This window comes from Jaculus jaculus, chromosome 2, assembly GCF_020740685.1.
Source record: "Jaculus jaculus isolate mJacJac1 chromosome 2, mJacJac1.mat.Y.cur, whole genome shotgun sequence".
Classification (NCBI taxonomy): Eukaryota; Metazoa; Chordata; class Mammalia; order Rodentia; family Dipodidae; genus Jaculus; species Jaculus jaculus.
In genome coordinates, this window is record NC_059103.1 from 165,234,996 (window position 1) to 165,254,719 (window position 19,724).

Consider the following 19,724-nt stretch of genomic DNA (forward strand, 5'->3'; position numbering starts at 1 on the left):
CAAAATTCCTGGCCCCAGACTCCTGGCATCAGGAGTAAATTTGCTAAACCAGCCACCTATCCATGGGGCTCATAAAAAACCTGCAAATCTGCTCTTCCTCACGTTGCCACTCCTCCTTAAAAAAAACCCAGAACTCGGCTGGAGGGATGGCTTAGTGGTTAAAGCGTTTGCCTGCAAAGCCAAAGGATCCAGTTCGATTCCCCAGGACCCACGTTAGCCAGATGCACAAGGGGCACACACGTCTGAAGTTTGTTTGCAGTGGCTGGAGGCCCTGGTCCGCCCATTCTTTCTCTCTGTCCCTCCTTCTCTGTCAAATAAATAAATAAAAATAAAATATTGAAAAAACCCCTCAGAACTGAGTTTCAAGGTGGGCTTCTCAGACCTGCTCTTGCCACTCTGGGAAAGAGCTCTGCCTTCTCTCATGGGGCTTCTCAAGCTGCCTCCTGCCTCTCTGACTATATTCTCCGTGTCCATACACAGTCACTGAAAGAATGCTCTGGGCAAGAGCTTTGCCGCCTTCTCTAATGGGGCTCCTCAATCCCCCTCGTGCCTCACCGGGCAGGAGCTCCACCTTGCTTCCTTCTCTTACGTTTTAGGCTTAAGCTCCACCCATCTCTTCTTCCTCCTAAAATTTTTTAAACAAATATTTCATGCATCTGAGAAAGAGAGAGAATGGGCACAACAGCGCCTCCAGCTACTTCAAACTCCAGACACATGCACCGCCTCGTGCATCTGGCTTTACGTGGGTACTAGGGAATTGAACCCCGGTCCTTTGGCTTTGCAGGCAAATGCCTTAACCACTAAGCCCCCTCCCAAGATTTTAAGCTATAATAAAACCTTTCTGAACCTTATTCTCTCGTCTGTGGATTTCATTCTTTGAATTCATAGGAGAAGGAAACACCCCAAATTATCAGTACGTTGGCATACAAGGAACCCCAGATTCCTGTATCATCATGTAGCCTAAACTTGCTACATGGTTGAGGATGAGCTTCAATTTGTGATTCTCCTGTTTCTGCCTCCCAAGTGCTGGATTACGGGCGCTAACGACTCCCAGCTTCTTTATGTCTTTTTTATTTTACCAGACGGGGTCTCACTGTAGCTCAGGCTGACCAGGAATTCACTAAGTAGTCCCGGGCTAGCCTCAAACTCACAGGGACCCTCCTATTTCTACCTCCCCGATTGCTGGGATTAAAGGCATACACCACCACGTCTGGCGAAAGCTTCTTTCTTGTAATGATTGCAAGTCTACTCAATCAAGAGGCTGAGTCTCAAGGACAAGTCCGGCCAGGGTCTGGGACTGTCTCAAACGTGTTTGTATAAATCTAGCGACCAACTAGAACTTCTTGCCCAGCTCTGAAATCATCGTGAGAACGCAGGTTCTGACAGCAATCCAGCCATCTGGTTCCAATTGTTTTATTGAGTAATTTATGGCTTGCTCTGTGCTGTCCTCGTTTCCTGTTTGTAATACGAGACACACAAGGAGATTGGAGCTGTAAAGCGTACATGACTGTATTCTGTGTCCATTCACGCAGTCTCCGAAAGAATGTTCTGGGTCCTACTTTTTTTTTTTTTTGCAAAAAACACAGGGGGAGGGCTGCCGCGGGCACCGCCAGCTTCCTTTCCCCAGGAGACACGGAGAGAGCACGCCCACGACACCACAGCCTGGGACACGGACCCTGCTTCCGGCCGCGCAGGCTCGGGCGCAACCAACGAAACGCTCCGGCCGCCCTCCGCTCCCAGCACTCAGGTTCCCGAGCCGTCTGCGGGGACGCAGTTGTCGGCAACACCAGAGGGGGGCGGGTCAGGAAGTGGGGGCGCGGTGGCCCGCAGCTGCCGGAGCCGCCGAGGGACCTGGCTAAGCGGAGGGAGCTGGATCCCCGCCACCACCCGGTTGGTGCCGGAGCCGACGCCTACCCGGACTCGTGGGGAGACGATGGCGGAGGAGAAAGGTGACAGCCCCGGGGCGCCGCGCCGCGGGAAGGGGCTGGGCCGGGAGGCCGGGGCCGGGCCGGCCCGGGGCGGCGGGGGGCGGCGCCGAGCTTCGGCGGGAGCGGAGCGCGGGGCCCCGACTGTGGTCGCGCCGAGTGGGCAGCGAAGGTGGAGCTTCAGCCTGGGCGTGGGACGAGCGGCCGGGGCGCGGCGGGGGAGTGGCCGGCGGAGGGCGGCCGGCGAGCGGCCGGGGCGCGGGGGACGAGCGCTGCGCTGGAAGATGGGGGTCGGGGCCGAGGGCGGACGGCCAGAGACAGAGTTCCCGGGGTGCCGGGGACTGGTCGGCGCGGGCACGTGGGGAGAAGCCGCGGACTTGAACTCGGAGCAGTGGACGAGCAGAACCTGAGGGCGGGGCTGGCACTGGGCACATCTGGGCAGAGGAGAGGCTGAGAGAACTTTCCGGGGCGAAAGGGACAGGCTGGAGAAGGCTCTCCGTGTCTCTCCGGGCAAAGCCCAGAGAAGGAATCCAGCCAGCGGTGTTTGTCCGTAGAAGACGCTGGCTGTGAGAGAAAAACGGAAAGCCGGGAGAAAGCCAGCAAGTAATGACAAGTAGTGAAGTATTCATGATACAGTAAGCTCATGTTACATGTATGCATGAGTGAGCTCATAGATTTCACTCGCTTCATCGAGCAGTTACATGTTGCATTTTGCTGGAAAGCCAGTTTAAAAAAAAAATTTTTTTTGTTTATTTATGAGCGACAGACAGAGGGAGAAAGAGGGAGGGGGGAGAGAAAGAAAGAAAGAGAAAGAGAAAGAGAATGGGAGCATAAATGATCTCCAGACGCATGCTCCCCCTTGTGCATCTGGCTTACGTGGGTCCTGGAGAATCGCGCCTTGAACCGGGATCCTTAGGCTTCACAGGCAAGCGCTAAGCCATCTCTCCAGCTCCCGAAAGCCATTTTTTAACTTAGTGGATGGTGAGTGTGATATAAAGTTCTGATCTGACTTTGCTTTATAAAGTAAGAGTTGAGAGGGAGTGTGAAGAATTCAATAGAAAGCAATTTCTTGAAAAAATATATGTTATATGTGTGGTGGCTCACACTTTTAATCCCAGTGCTGGGAAGGCTGAGGTAGAATTGCTGTGAGTCTGAAGGCCAGCCTAGAGCTACAGAGTTTCAGGTCGGCATGGGCTAGAGTGAGACCCTACCTTCACAAAACCTAAAATAAAATAGTAATAATAAAAAATATTAATGTTAGTGTTGGCCTGACTTGTTGCCCTGTCTCTGTGTTTTTGCTTTCTTCCTACTCCCTTCCTTTTTCTGGAGTTTTCCATGTTCAAGCTAATAAATTTAAACACTTTACTGAAATTATCTTCAAAACCAAACTTTTGTTAATTGGCAAGGAAGAATATAATTCGATTTGTTTTCTTGTTTTTTTTTTTTTTTTTTTTTACAAAAGTGTTTATTTATTTGAGAGACAGGTAGAGAGAGAGAATGGGCATGCCAGGACCTCCAGCCACTGCGAACGAACTCCAGAAGCATGTGCCACCTTGTGCATCTGGCTCATGTGGGTCCTGGGGAAGTGAACCTGGGTCCTTTGTTTTTGCAGGCAAACACCTTAACCACTAAGCCAACTCTCTAGCCCCGTTTTCTTGATTTTTATCTGTGTTGATTGCAGTATAGTATCATTTGAAGTGTTTCTTGATAAATTTTGCTTTTGTGACTAGTTGCAAGTCTAGTGGAGTAGGTTGATAAAGTAGCTTGTGTTTGCCCATAAGCACATTTATGTTTAAGTTACAACATAAGAAAAATTAATACCATAGCACTAAAGCTTAGTAGTATAAACCATGCAAAAATTTAGGTGCTGGAGAGAGAGCTCAGCCTTTAAAGTGCTTGCCTGCAAAACCTAATGATCTGGGTTTTGATTCCCCAGTACCAATGTAAAGCCAGATGCACAATGGTGCAATCATCTGGAGTTCATTTGTAGTGGCTGGAGGCCCTGACACATCCATTCTTTCTCTCTGTCCCTCTCTGTTTCTCTCTATCTTTACTTGCAGATAAAAATATTAAAAAAAATTAAAAAACCAATGTTTAGGATATAATTATGCTTAATTAGTAGCTATGATGCGGAAATAATTAAAAGACTATAATTTTTTAATTTATTTGGACATATGTTGATTTTTGGTTGCAGAATTACAGTTAATCCAGTCTTACATAGAACTGTTAGTGGATTGCAGTTTTATTTAAAGCATTTCATTCAACAAATGTTCAGTTCTATAGCTATGTAGGTCTGTACTGTGTTAGGTACCTGGGATATAATGAACAATAACTGAGTAATTAAATTCTGACATTATCATAATTGTGTTATAGCAAACATGTCTATATGTCAGGCCTTATACTGAGTACTTCCTATTTACTTGGCATTCTTGTTTTATTTCCAAAGCACATATTATTTTGTATTTATTATGTCAATATTAATCTGGCCTATATATATTAAATAATTTAAATATTTAATTTAATTAATTTATTTGACAGAGAAAGAGGGAGAGAATGGCTGATCTTTCCCTCTTCTTATGATGGTCTTATGTAGGTAGTGTCAGGCACTATGAGGTCATGGATATCAAGGCCATTTTATGTCTGGAGGGAGCACTTCCTTTGGCTCTTACATTCTTTTCGCCATCTCTTCCGCATTAGACCCTGTGCCTTGGAAGGTGTGATAGAGATATTGCAGTACTGAGCACTGTGGTCATTTCTTTCCATCACCATGATACCTTCTGAGTCGTCCCAAGATCACTGCCATCTGAAAAGAGAAGATTCTCTACCCAAAGTGAGAGTAGCATTAATATAAGGGGATGGATATTAAGAGAAATGCTTACTGGGCAGTATATAGTATAGTATATATACTTATCCAAACATCAGCAGATGTTACACCCCTAGGGCTCATGACTACCCCTGTTTTTAGTTTTCAGTATCAGGGATGTGTTCCCTCCCTTGGAGTGGGCCTCCAGTCCAATTGGAAGGCAGTTGGTTTCCACCATGACAGATGTGCCACTGTGCCACCATTGCACCTGTTGGCTCATTTGGCCTGGCTGGACAAGTATAAGGCTTGCAGCGTTCACTGATGGGTATCTTCACTGGTGTGTATCTTTATCTCATTGAACTGCATGGAGAATGGCTTCTTCCAGCTTTCTGTCAGCTGGTCTACATGGAGGAAGTTATCAGCTCAGTTCCAGCAGGATTTCTCAGTGGCCTTGCAGCCCAAGTATATGGAGTCTTCAGCAATAGGATCTTACCATCTATTCCTGGTGGGAAACCAAGGGCCTCGGCAATGGCCTATAATGTTTTGGGGGCCAACAACTCACTGGAAGGTATCCCATCCCTGGCACTGAAAATTTTCTAGCAACGATCTACAGCTCCTGAGTGTTCCATTGTTCAAAACCAGAGGATTCCATAATATGTATTTATATCCTCTTATATTTTGATTAGCCCTCCATCCACCTTTCCTTTACTCAATCTCCTCCCCTGACCTCTCTTTGGGCCCTTTCACCCCTCTTAATATAGTCTTTTCCTATTTATTTATTTCTAAAATATTTTATTTTGTTTTATTTATTTGAGAAAGAGAGGGAGAGAGAGAAAGAGAAAGAAGCAGATAGATAGAGATCAGGCATGCCAAGGCCTCCAGCCATTGCAAACAAGACTTGAGATGCATGTACTGCCTTGTGCATCTGGCTTACATGGGTACTGAGGAATTGAACTTGGGTCCTTAGGCTTCACAGGCAAGCATCTTCACTTCTAAGCCATCCTTTTAGCCCTATATTTATTTTTTAAAAGTATTTTAAAAGGTCTGGAGGAATGGCTTAGTGGTTAAGGTGTTTGCCTACAAAGCCAAAGGACCCAGGTTTGATTCCCCAGGACCCACATTAGCCACATACACAAGAGGGCACACATGTCTGGAGTGCCTTTGCAGTGGCTGGAGGCCCTGGTGTGCCCATTCTCTCTCCCCTTTTCTCTGTCAAATAAATAAATAAATAAAAATAAAATTAAAAATATATTTAATTAAATTAATGAATTAATTTATTTATTTATTTTGGTTTTTTGAGGTAGGGTCTCACTCTGGTCCAGGCCGACCTGGAATTAACTCTGTAGTCTCAGGGTGGCCTTGAACTCACGGCAGTTCTCCTACCTCTGCCTCCCGAATGCTGGGATTAAAGGCGTGCACCACCATGCCCGGCAAGCTAAAAATATATTTTAAAAATTCATTTACAAGCATAAAAGAGGTTGACAGACAGTGAGCATGTCAGGGCATAGAGCCATGCAAATGAACTCCAGATGCATGTACCACTTTACATCCAGCTTTACGTGCTGGGGAATTGAACCCGGGTTGGCAGGCTTTTCAAGCAATTGCCTTTAACCATTGAGCCATGTCCCCAGCCCTAATGTGAATTGATTTTTAAAAAAAATTTTATTTATTTATTTATTTGAGAACGAGAGACACAGAGAGAAAGACAGATAGAGGGAGAGAGAGAATGGGCTCGCCAGGGCTTCCAGCCTCTGCAAACGAACTCCAGACGCGTGCGCCCCCTTGTGCATCTGGCTAACGTGGGACCTGGGAACCGAGCCTCGAACTGGGGTCCTTAGGCTTCACAGGCAAGCGCTTAACCGCTAAGCCATCTCTCCAGCCCCTTGAATTGATTTTTTTTGAGGTAGGGTCTCAGTCTCACCCAGGTTGACCTGGAACTCACTCTGTATATAGTTTCAGGCTTGCCTTGAACTCAGAGCAATCCTCCTTACCTCTGCCCCCCAAGTTTTGGTATTAAAGGTGTACGCCACCACGACCAGCCCTTATTTTACTTTCTAAATTTGGAATTTAATTTTGTGGTTTAGGGTTAACTTCTGCATTAGAATCTTTGTTGTTGTTGAAATAGAAATATGGTAGTTTAGGGCTTGGGGAGATGGCTCAGAGGTTAAAGGTGCTTACTTGCAGATTCTGTAAGTTTCTCAGACACTCATATAGGCCAGGCAAGTACTCAATTTCAGCAGCAAGAGACCCTGGCACATCCATGCACACATATGTGCACAGAAATAGCTAAACAAACAAATGATAGTGTAATGTTAGCATATTCTGAGAGTTTCCCATATTTTATGAATCCTTATAGGTTCAGCCTATTTCCTTACACCCCCATTTACATGAGCATACAGTGCCAGGGGTACCACCCCTCTACCAAACAGAACTTTGAGGATCACTTAAAGGGGGAGGTACGCCGGGCGTGGTGGCGCATGCCTTTAATCCCAGCATTTGGGAGGCAGAGGTAGGAGGATTGCCATGAGTTCGAGGCCACCCTGAGATGACAGAGTTAATTCCAGGTCAGCCTGGACCAGAGTGAGACCCTACCTCAAAAAAAAAAAAACAAAAACAAAAACAAACAAACAAAGAACAAATAAAGGGGGAGGTACTAGGCTATAGCTGAGTGGTGGAGCATTTGCCTAACTTGCTTGAGGTTCTGAGTACAGTTGTCTTCTCGGCAAAAAAGGAAAAAATGGTTTGGGGAAATGGCTCAGCAGTTAAAGGTGCTTGCTTGAAAAGCCTGCCAATCCAGGTTTAATTCCACAGTACCCGTGTAAAGCCAGTTGCACAATGTGGCTCATGTATCTGGAGTTCTTTTGTAGTGGCAAGAGGCCCTGGCACAACCATACTCTCCCACTCATTCTCTCCTTCCCTCCCCCTACTAATTATAGCAATTTGGAGGCTGAGACAGGAGGATGATGAGTTCAAGGCCAGTCTTAACTATATAAGGAATTTGAGGCCAGCTTGGCTATATGACAGCCTGCCTAAATAATTAAAACATAGTTTTATAATCAATGTATTATATTTTGATTTGTAAGACATTGTTAATGCATGCATGATGCATTTGCTATTCATAAGTAACTAAAATAATAAGCCAAGTGATATCATGTCTTCCAATGGTTGTGGAAAAGATTTTACTTACTTTGACATATTTTCAGGTTGCATTATCTTAGGAAAATGTGGTGGTTTATCAGTTGGACTATCAAAATATGGATGGCAGTTGTGGTAGCGTGAAGCATAATAGTTTTGTTTTGGGTTCTTTCCTGGACTAAAATTGATTTTATAGATACCATTATCTTGGCACTACTAGGTCTCAGGCTGATTTACTTCAGTCACATGATGCTCAAGTTCCTCTCCTAATGACATCGCACAGGTTGTGCTAGATTCCTTGGGCATCAAATTATGACCTTTGTGGTTTAATCAACCAGGGAAGCTCACTTGCAACAGCACTCAGGGTTTTACAGGGATCTGGTATGTAGGTAACCTTTGCTTGCCACTTAACAAAAATTAATCAACTTGGAATTCAGATGATTGATTCATACATTGCAGTGATATTTTAAATTTTTTAAGGGCCAAGTGTAGAACTGCGCCAAAGGAATAAGACAAAGTCTTCAGAAAGTGAGGAGGCCACCAAAGAAGACAAAATCACTGATGCTCCACTTCCTCAAAGAGCTCCAAAATGTAAGTTAGATAGGTTTACAGTTTTTCTAACAGTTATAGTGGAAAAATATGTTGTAATATTTTAAACATATAAGGTTTTGTGTGTGTGTGGGTTTTCAAGATAGGGTCTCACTGTAGCCGAGACTGACCTGGAACTCACTCTGTAGTCCCAGGCTGGCCTAAAACTCAGTGAGTGATGCTACTTCTGCCTCCTGAGTGCTGGGAATTATATGAGCTAGCTTTCTCTCTTCTTTCTTTCTTTTGAGGTAGGGTTAGGTTTATTTGAAATTCTTAAACTTTTTTTCTGATTTATTTACTTACTAGAGAGAGAGATAGAATGGACATTCTAGGGCCTCTAGCCACTGCAAATGAACTCCAGACACACGTGCCACCATGTGCATCTGGCTTACATGGGTACTGGGATATCAAACCTGGGTCTTTAGGCTTCACAGGCAAGCGCCTTAACTGCTAAGCCATCTCCCCAGCCCTGAAATTCTTTTACTTGGCCCATCATTAAGATAATGCCTTCTAAAGCCAGGCATGGTGGTGCATGCCTTTAATCCCAGCACTAGGGAGGCAGAGGTAGGAGGATCGTCATGAGTTCAAGGCCATCCTGAGACTGTGAATTCCAGGTCAGCTTGAGCTAGAGTGAGACCTTACCTCGAAAACAAACAAACAAAAAGATAATGCTTTCTAGAAGTAATAGTTTATTAGAAGGAATCTTTTGTTTTCCCCTACTTGGAATGGTGAAGTGGAGTTAAAGCTAAGGTTTTTCTTTCTTTTTTTTTAATTGACAACTTCCATATTTACAGAAAATAAACCATGATAATTCTTTCTCCTCCCCCGCTTTTCCCTTCATAACTCCATCACATCCCCACCCTCTCTTCATTAGTTTCTTTTTACTTTGATGTCATCATCTTTTCCTCATATTAGGGTCTTGTGAAGGTAATGCTAGGCACTGAGAGGTCATGTATATCAAGGCCAATTTCTGTCTGGATCGTTGCATTGTAAGCAGTCCTACCCTTCCTTTGGCTCTTACATTCTTTTCACCACCTCTTCCATAATGAACCCTGAGCCTTGGAAGATGTGATAGAGATGTTTTGGTTTTGAATACTCTTTTGTCATGTCTTTTCAGCACTATGGTGCCTTTTGGGTTATCCCAGTGGTCACCACCATCTGAAAAGACAAGCTTCTCTAACCAAAAGTGAGAGTAAAGCTAACATTTTTAAATTCTTTTCATAACATTATTATTGCTGGTATAAAATTTGTTACTTTGACTTCTAGTTATAGTTTTTCACAGTGACATTCTTTTTGTTTTATTTATTTATTTATTTATTTATTTATTTTTGAGTAGGGTCTTTCTCTAACCCACACTGACCTAGAATTAGCTATATACTCTCAGGCTGGCCTCAAACTCAGTGATCCTCCTACCTCTGCCTCCTGCGTTCTGGGATTAAAGGCATGCATCACCATGCTCACCCTGTATGAGCTTTTTTTTTTTTTTTTTTTTAATATTTATTTATTTGAGAGAGGGAGAAAGGGAGAATGAGCATGTCAGGGCCTCTAGACACTGCAACAAACTCCTGACACATGCACCACCTTGTGCATCTGGCTTATGGGTACTGGGGAATCAAACCTGGATCCTTAGGCTTTTCAGGCGAGTGCTTTAACTTCTAAGCCATCTCTCCATCCCTTTATTTCTTCTTGAAAACATTTTTATTGTTTATAAGCAGACAGAGAAGGGGAAATGAGAATGGACATGTGTGGTGGTTTGATTCAGGTGTCCCCCATAAACTTACCTGTTCTGAATGCTAGGTTCCCAGCTGATGGGGGGTTGGGAATTAATGCCTCCTGGAAGCAGTGTATTGTTGGGGGTGAGCTTATGGGTGTTATAGCCAGTCTCCCCTTGTCAGTGTTTGACACATTCTCCTGTTGCTATTGTTCACTTATGTTGGCTAGGGGCTGATGTCCACCCTTTGTTTATGCGGTCGTTTTCCCTGCCATCAGATGTGTGTGCCCCCTTGTGCATCTGGCTATTGTGGATCCTGGGGAATCCAGCCTCAAACCGGGGTCCTTAGGTTTCACGGGCAAGCGCTCAACTGCTAAGCCATCTCTCCAGCCCTGGTCATATTGTAGGGTGCACCTGTACTGAAATTTATTAATGCTTTACTCATGATTAAGGCTGGGGTTTTGTGTTTTGGGGAAGAAATGAGTGAGTTAGAATGCCAGTTTAAATCACATTATATCAGGAGTATACATTACCTTTTGGTTACCTTCTACTTTTTCAGATGTATTATTTCAACGCTTTGCAAAGATTTTTATTGGCTGTCTTGCAGCAGTTATCAGTGGCATGATGCATGTTTTCTATTTATCAGCCTACCATGAACGGAAATTCTGGTTTTCCAACCGGCAGGTAAGGAATTTTGAACATACGAAAAGTGCTTTAGTATTTAATGTTAATTTAAGTAATATGAGCCGGTCGTGGTGGTGCATGCCTTTAATCCCAGCACTTGGTAGGCCGAGGTAGGAGGATCACTATTAATTTTGAGGCTGGCCTGGGACTACAGAATGAGTTCCAGGTCAGCCTGAGCTAGAGTGAGACCCTACCTTGCAAAAACAATCAAATAAACAAGCAAACAAAAATAGAAATTTTGAGAGGGCTGTCCTTGTACAATTAATTTATCAAGGGTTATCCCTGAAAAAAACCTGATCTAGTATATGAGAACTGGATGCAGTGTCACAGAGAAGGAGATAAATAGCTCCAGACTTGAAGCGTAGAGGGCGCAGGTGAAGGACGAGCACGTGTTAGAAGCATATCTTGGGTAAGCAGCAAGACAGACGGCTCCTTGAGACAGGGATCAGAGGGATGGTGCTTTCTTTATAATTATTGTCAGATTATTGAAAAATTTAACTTTGTTAATATGGTTATTAAAGAAAGTTCAAATATGTCATTGTCAATTTAGAATGTGAGGGAAAAGAAAGATTATAGCTACATTTAAGGTACTGATATTTAAATATTTATTTCATTTTATTATAGGAGCTTGAACGGGAAATCACGTTCCAGGGTGACAGTGCTATTTATTACTCCTATTATAAAGATATGTTAAAGGCACCTTCATTTGAAAGAGGTATGGTAAATCACAGTTGTATATATTTTCATAATACTGTCCTAAGATAAAACATGGCCTTTTAAAAAAATTATTTATTTTTATTTATTTAAGAGAAAGAGAAAGAGGCAGATAGAGTGGGTGCACCAGGGCTTCCAGCCACTATAAATGAACTTCTGAACATGGCCACCTTGTCCATCTGGCTTATGTGGGTCCTGGGAAATTGAACCGGGGTCATTAGGCTTTATAGGCAAGTGCCTTAACTGGTAAGCCATCTCTCTGGCCCCAAACATATTCTTAAATATTAGAGATTTAGAATGTGGGACTCTGTCTCAGAACATAGGCATTTCCCTTTATGTATTTAGTAAAAAAAAAACAACAACAACAAAAATGAGGCATTGGGTGTTACATTTTGGAGTCTTACAATATTAAAATATTTGATAACTATTGAGCGGTATTTATATTATTGTGGGGTTAAACGTATTTATTTGCAAAGCCTGCTGGCCTTGGTTCAGTTCTCTAGTATGCACATAAAGCTAGATGCACAAAGTAGTGCATGCATCTTGAGTTTCTTTACAGTGGCAAAAGGCCCTGTTATACCTGTTTTACCTATTCTCTCTTTTTTCTCCCAAATATGTAAATAATTATCTTTTTGTTTTGTTTTGTTTTATTTTGGTTTTGAGGTAGGATCTTGCTGTAGCCCAGACTGAGCTGGAATTCACTATGTAGTCTCAGGGTGCCTCTAACTCACAGTGATCCTCCTACCTCTTCATTCAGAGTGCTAGGATTAAAGATGTATACCACCAAACCCATTATTTATATATATATTTAGAGTAATTAATTGAAAACCAGAAAAGTAATCAAGAAAAATCTTGGCATCTCTAGGTATTTATGAGCTGACACACAATAACAAAACTGTATCTCTGAAGACCATCAATGCAGTGCAGCAGATGTGTCTGTATCCAGAACTTATTGCCAGTGTTCTATATCAAGCAACTGGAAGCAGTGTATGTTTTTTTTTTCTTTTGACTTTAGTATCTGTTTTTTTATATACTTGTAAATCCTCAAGTTGTTAAATATCACCCTATTGTTACTCCTCTTTTGTCATTTAGGAAATGGTTGAACCAGTGTATTTCTATATTGGCATTGTTTTTGGATTACAAGGGATATATGTTACTGCTTTATTTATTACAAGTTGGATTATGAGTGGAACTTGGCTAGCAGGAATGCTGACTGTTGCATGGTTCCTTATTAACAGGTACGAAAGGTATTTTTTAAAAAAAATACTTGTTTCTTTATTTATGAGAGAGAGAATGGGTGCACCAAGCCTGCTTCCACTGCAGACAAACTGTAGATGCACACACCACTCTGCATCTGGCTTACATGGTACCAGCGAATCGAACTCAGGTCATTAGGTTTTATAGGCAAGTGCCTTTAACCACTGATCCCCATTTTTTTTTTTTTTTTTGAGGCAGCATCTCTAGCCCAGGCTGGCCTTGAACTTATAGCAGTCCTCCTGCCTCAGCCTTCTGTGTCAGCCTCTCAAGTACTGAGTTCTAGAGGTATGTGCCACCACATTTGGCATAAATATATTTCTTTTATATTAAGCATTATTCTTCCTCTCTTGTCACCACCCCCCCAAAACATAATATAATTAAAATTTTGGAAATTAAGTATTTCTTCTGCTACACAAGTTTTTTCTTTTATTTATTAATGATAGAGGAAGAAGAGGCAGATAGAATGGGCATGACTCCAGCCACTGCAAATGAACATCAGATACATGTGCCCCCTTGTGCGCAGGTGTGACCTTGCATCATTTTGTGTGTCTGGCTTACATGGGACCTGGAGAGTGGAATATGAGTACTTAGGCTTTGTAGTTAAGCACCTTAACTGCTGAACCATCTCTCCAGCCTTTTTTTTTTTTGAGGTAGGATTTCACTCTAGCCCAGGCTGACCTGGAATTAACTGTGTAGTCTCAGGGTGGCCTTGAAGTCATGGTGATCCTCCTACCTCTGCCTCCCGAGTGCTGGGATTAAAGGTATGTGCTGTCATGCCTGGCTTGCAGCCATTTTAAAAATTATTATTAAAAAAATTTTTTTGTTTATTTTATTTATTTATCTGAGAGTGACAGACAAAGTGTCAGAGAGATAGATAGAGAAAGAGAAAGAATGGGCACACCAGGGCCTCCAGCCACTGCAAACGAACTCCAGACGCATGTGCCCCCTTGTGTATCTGGCTAACGTGGGTCCTGGGGAATTGAGCCTTGAATCGGGGTCCTTAGGCTTCGCAAGCAAACACTTAACTGCTAAGCCATCTCTCCAGCCCCATTTTTAAAAATTATTTAACAGAAAAAATGAGGGCTGGAGTGATGGCTTTGTGGTTAAGTTGCTTGCCTGCGAAGCCTAAGGACCTAGGTTTAATTTTCCTGGTAATCTTGTAAGCCAGATGCACATGTTGGTACATGCATCTGGAGTTTGTTTACAGTGGCTAGAGGCCCTAGCACACCCGTTCTCTGTGTGCCCCCCTCTTTCTAAATAAATAAAAATATTTTTAAAAAGAGAAAAAATGAGGGTCTCTTGTCTCTGCCAGTGAACTCCAGATGCATGTTGAATTGTGCAGCTGGCTTCTTGTAGGTACTGGGAGATTGAACCTGAGCCAGCAGGCTTTGCAAACAAGCACCTTTAACCATTAAGCCATCTTCCTAGCTTGATACAAACTTAAAAACTCCCCCCCTCAAGATAGAGTGTTGTGGGCTGGAAAGATGGCTTAGCGGTTAAGGCACATGCCTGCGAAGCTTAAGGACCCCGGTTTGATTCTCCAGGTCCCATGTAAGCCAGATGCACTTGGTGGTGCATGTGTCTGGAGTTAATTTGCAGTGGTTAGAGGCCCTGATATGCCCATTCTCTTCCCCCAACCCTCATCTCTACTAAATAAATAAATAAATAAAAATATTTTTAAAAAATCTAACAACATTTTCCTGTCCTTAAGTGATGCATGGTATATGTTGTAGATAATAAGTTCTTGGTTGGGGTTTGTATTGCAGATACTTTTTTTGTGGTTTGTGCTTTCTTTTTAAAAAGTTTTTTGGTTTTTATTTATTTATTTTAGACACACACAGAGAGAGAATGGGCACATGAGGATCTCTAGCTACTGTAAATGAACTCCAGACGCATGTGCCACCATGTGCATCTGACTTAGGTGGGATCTGGGTAATTGAACCAGGGTCCTTAGGCTTTGCAGGCAAGCACCTTAATCACTAAGCCATCTCTCCAGCCCATTTTTCTTTTCTTTTGCAATTCATTATGTAGTCTTAGGGTGAACCTAAGGCAATCCTCATTCCTCTGCCTCACAAGTGCTGGGATTAAAGGCATATGCCACCAAGTCTGGCTCATTTTTCTTTTCTACTCTCTCTCTTTCTTTTTGGTTTTTTGAGGTAGGATTTCACTCTAGCCCTGACCTAGAATTCACTATGTAGTCTCAGAGTGGTCTCAAACTCATGGCAATCCTCCTACCTTTGCCTCCCAAGTGCTGGGATTAAAAGCATGTGCCACCACACCTGACCTTCATTTTTCTTTTCTTAACAATGAAAACTGAGTTAAAATAAATTTTGATGATGTCCAGTTTATGTTTTTTTCTTTTTAATTTTCTATGTGTCAGACTTAACTCTTTATCAAACCCCAATTCATGAAGAATTTAATTTAGTCTGCTATAGTTTGAACGTGCTCTCCAAGTTCATATGTTGATTTTTTTTTTTTTTTCTTGTTCTAGTCCAGGCTGACCTGAATTTCATTCTAGTCTCAGGCTGGCCTAGAGCTCATAGCAGCTCTCCTACCTTTGCTTCCCAAGTGCTGCGATTAAAGTTGTGTACCACCACACCTGGCCCATATGCTGAAATTTAATTGCCAATATAATACTAAGAGACAGGAGCCTTTCCTTCCCTTCTTCTCTCCTCCTTCCCTTTTTCCTTCCCTCCTTTTATCCCTTTCCTTCTATTCCTTTCCTCCTTCCTTCATTCCTTTTCTCCTTTCCTTCTTTTTTTCACTCTCTCCTTCCCTTCATTCCTTTCTCTGGCTGGCCTGGAACTTAGCCTAAGTTAGTCTGAACTCATGGTGATCCTCTTGCCTTTGCCTCCCAAGTTCTGGGACTACTGGTATGAGCTAACATGCCTGGCTTGTTTTCATTTGTTGAGACAGGATGTCACCCAACTGGCCTGGAACTCAATATGTACAACAGGCTATCCTCAAACTTGCAATAATCCTTTTACCTTAACCTCTTGTGTACTGAGATTACAAGTGTGAGCTGCCATATATAGCTTGCTTATTCTTTTTCCTAATGGTGTCTTTTTTCTTTTTTCTTTTTTTGTTTTTTCAAGGTAGGGTCTCACTCTAGCCCAGGCTGACCTGGAATTCACTATGGAGTCTCAGGGTGGCCTTGAACTCACGGCAATCCTCCTACCTCTGCCTCCTGAGTGCTGGGATTAAAGGCGTGCGCCTCTACGCCTGGCATCTTTTTTCAACTAAACTATTTTATTGTCCTTTATTTTTTTCCTTTTATTGATAGCTTCCATAGTTATAGACAATAAACCATGATAATTCCCTCCCCTCTCCCACTTTCCCCTTCATAAATCTACACTCCATTGTATCCCCTCCCTTTCTTTTTTTTTTTTACATTTCTTTTTATTTATTTTTTATTTTCCCCCTCCCTTTCTACATTAGTCTCTCTTTTATTTTGATGTCATCATCTTTTCCTCCTATTATGAGGGTCTTGTGAAGATAGTGCTAGGCACTGCAAGGTCGTGGATATCTAGACCAATTTCTCTGGTTGATTGCATTGTAGGCAGTCCTACTCTGCCACCTCTTTCAATGGACCCTGGGCCTTGGGAGGTGTGATAGAGACGTTTCTGGGCTGAACATTCCTCAGTCATGCCTTCTTAGCACTATGGTGCCTTTGGGTCATCCCAGTGGTTACCCCCATCTGAAAAGAGAAGCTTCTTAAGCTGGGCGTGGTGGCTTTAATCCCAGCACTTGGGAGGCAGAGGTAGGATTGCTGTGAGTTCGAGGCCACCCTGAGATTACATAGTAAATTCCAGGTCAGCCTGAGCTAGAGTGAAACCTTACCTCAAAAAACCAAAAAAAAAAAAAAAAAAAAGAGAGAGAAGCTTCTTGAGAGTAGCATTAATATATGGGTATGAAAATTAAGTAAAGCACTTACAGAGCAGTTTGGTGGGCATAATATACACATTTAGCCAGGCAAGAGCAGGCATTACACTCCTAAGGCTCATGACCGCCCCCACCACTGGTTTTTAGTATCACGAGTGGGCCTCCACTCCAATTAGAGAGTGGTTGGTTTTTCTCCATAACAGACATGCTACTATTGCATCCATTGGCTAATTTGGCCTGACTGGCCAAACTTGAGGCTTGCAGTGTCCACTTTTTACACCACTGATGGCTTGTGTCTCCCATAAGTCTGCATCCAGTGCAGCTTTTTCCAGCTTTCAGTTGGCTGGTCTATAGGGAGAAGGTTTTCACCTCAGCCCCAGTTTGATTTCTCAGTGACCTTGCATCCCAGGCATGTGGAGTCTTTAGCAATAGGGTCTTACCGTCTATTCCTGGTGGAAAACCAAGAACTTTGGCAATAGCCTGTGATGTTTTATGGGCATCAGGGACATCCCTGGCCAGCAACTCACTGGAAGGTATCCCATCTCTGGCACTGAAATTTTTCTAATAGTCTGTAGCTTCTGCATCTGTCATTATCCAAGGAAGTAGGTTATCATGTGACTTACAATAGTGTTAGGTGAAATTGTTATATTGTACTTTTTCTTTTCTTCTTTCTGTCTTACAATTTTTTTTCGGTGGTTTGAGGTAAGGTCTCACTCTAGCCCAGGCTGACTTGCAATTCAATATGTAGATTCAGGGAGGCCTCAAACTCACAGCAGTCCTCCTAACCTTGGCTTCCCAAGTGTTGAGATTAGAGGTATGTGCCACCATGCCTTGCCCTGGCTAGTTTTTTTTTCCTCAATTTTATTTCTTTATTTTTGTTTTTTCAATGTAGGGCCTCTCTCTTGCCCAGGGTGACCTGGAATTCACTATGTAGCCTCAGTGTGGCCTCATACTCATGGTGATCCTCCTACCTCTGCTTCCTGGGATTAAAGGCATGTACTACCATGCCTACTGCATTTAAAAGAAATTTGTTGAGAGACAGTCAGTCAGCAGACAGACATACATTGTGGGTGTGCCATGGACTTTTGCCACTTTATTCGATTTTTATTTATTCATTTGAGAGAGACAGATAGAGAAAGAGACAGAGAGAAAGAGAGACAGAGAGAGAGAGAATGGGCGCATCAGGGCCTCCAGCCATTGCAAACGAACTCCAGATGCGTGCGTCCTCTTGTGCATCTGGCTAACGTGGGTTCTGGGGAATCAAGCCTCGAACTGGGGTCCTTAGGCTTCACAGGCAAGCGCTTAACCGCTAAGCCATCTCTCCAGCTCTTGACTTTTTTTTTTTAAATTTAATTTATTAGTTTTCTTTTCAGTAAATACAGGCAGTTTGGTACCATTATTTAGGCTCATCTGTGATCTACCCCCTCCCATTAGACCCTCCTTGTTAATGAAAATGGGTCGTGCATTGTGGAGTTAGCCCCCAGTTATTAGTATGATAAATGTCTCTGCAAATCATGACCCAACATGTAACTCTGACATTCTTTCCGCCCCCTCTTCCGCAAGATTTCCCTGAGCCATGTTGGGTTCATTTTTGGTCTGCTTCAGTGCTGAGGTGTTGGGGGCCTCTGAGGCTCTGGCTCTCTGATTTGGTAGGAGTTGATTTTTCTCTGCGTTGATCTCCTTCCCCTTTGTGCTGGTATCCGGTTCACAGGAAAACATCACCCTTGCTTATTTTGCCAGTTGTCCTTAGTTTCAGTTGGGCCCCTTTTGAGGTATGTTGGGGCAGCTCTCTTCTTAGGATCTGCATCTATCTGGAAAAGAGAAGCAGATTCTCCAACGGAGAGTAAGTTAGCACCCGGAAAATTGAGATAACACTTACTTTTTTGATAGACAGTTTGATAGGTGTAGGCCCTCTTATACCCCGTGATTGATGGTAGCTTGATATTGTAGAGTGGGCTTGTGTTTGGGTATGGTTCTGACTTGTTTCCCAGCTCCAGCTAAGGATCTAGTACCACTGAGTGGATCAGTTAGCCAAATCAAGAGCAATTGATTCCTCACCATGGCTGTGTACCACTATTGCACTTGTGTGGGCATCACATCCGGTTATTTGTTGCTAATTAGGTTAAACAATGTGTTGCTTGGACAGATCTTGGTCATTTCCCCCAGTCGCCTATGTAGCGCCTTCTGGCACTAGACACGCTGACTGTCTGGGGACTGACTCTCTCCTGGCTTCCAGCCATGTCATTCCATTTTACGTGTCAGCTGCGTATGGAGTCTTCAGCAATAGGGTCTTACCACTGGCCTTTGGTGGGTCATCAAGTACTCTGACAGAAGTCTGTCATTATTTTGGGAAACCTTGTAGGTTTCTCTGATCAAAAGCTCATTGTGGATGGTAGGCCCAAGCTGGAAGTGGGGGTTACAGGTCAGTGTCCACTAAGAAATTGAGGAAAAAGATAACTAATATACAAGAGTTAGAGAGGAGAGAGATAGAGGGGAGAGGGAGAGAGGGAGGGAGGGAAGATGTAGGAGATTTAGGTCAGTCTTGATCCTACCCTCTCCAGTGTCTTGTGGTTCAGGTGTTTCCTGTAAGGGTCTAGTGAAGGTTCAGCCATTTGGTCTGTCTTTTAGGAAGTAGAATTTTATGGTACCATTGCCGTTTGGGTTCGGATTACTGTTTTCCACCCTTTGATTCCCTCCCCGCCCTCCCATCCATCTTATTGTCTAGTCCATGAGGTACTTGCTGGGTATGTAAGACATCTTGGGCAGATTCAGGTTAGGTGTTGCAGATGAGTGAGACTATGTGTCGATTTTTTTTCTGTGATTGGGTAAGTTCGCTGAGAATAATCTGTTCCAGGTTCAACCATTTTTCCTCAAATTTCTTTATGTCGTTTTTTCTTACTGCTGTATAGAATTCCATTGTGTAGATATACCACATCTTTGTTATCCATTCTTCTAATGATGGACATCTGGGTTGATTCCAGCTTTTCAGCTCTTGACTTTTGCCACTTTAAATGAGTTCCAGATA

The 19,724-nt window shown here is 43.1% G+C and overlaps 1 protein-coding gene across 3 annotated transcripts in view; it reads left to right on the top strand.

The window, feature by feature from the left end:
* Positions 1–1,806: 1,806 nt before the first annotated feature.
* Dpy19l4 (dpy-19 like 4) overlaps positions 1,807–19,724 on the top strand; it is a 71,148-nt gene continuing 53,230 nt past the window's right edge. The window contains exons 1-6 of one of the 3 annotated variants that reach the window (XM_045144307.1): positions 1,807–1,949; positions 8,344–8,454; positions 10,722–10,846; positions 11,471–11,561; positions 12,426–12,547; positions 12,653–12,798. In XM_045144307.1, coding sequence (XP_045000242.1) covers positions 1,934–1,949; positions 8,344–8,454; positions 10,722–10,846; positions 11,471–11,561; positions 12,426–12,547; positions 12,653–12,798 — 611 coding nt within the window. In that variant the 5' untranslated portion in view covers positions 1,807–1,933. Of the gene's footprint in view, positions 1,950–2,809; positions 2,907–8,343; positions 8,455–10,721; positions 10,847–11,470; positions 11,562–12,425; positions 12,548–12,652; positions 12,799–19,724 lie in introns of those variants that run through there. The other 2 variants (XM_045144308.1, XM_045144309.1) reach the window with 2 other exon arrangements.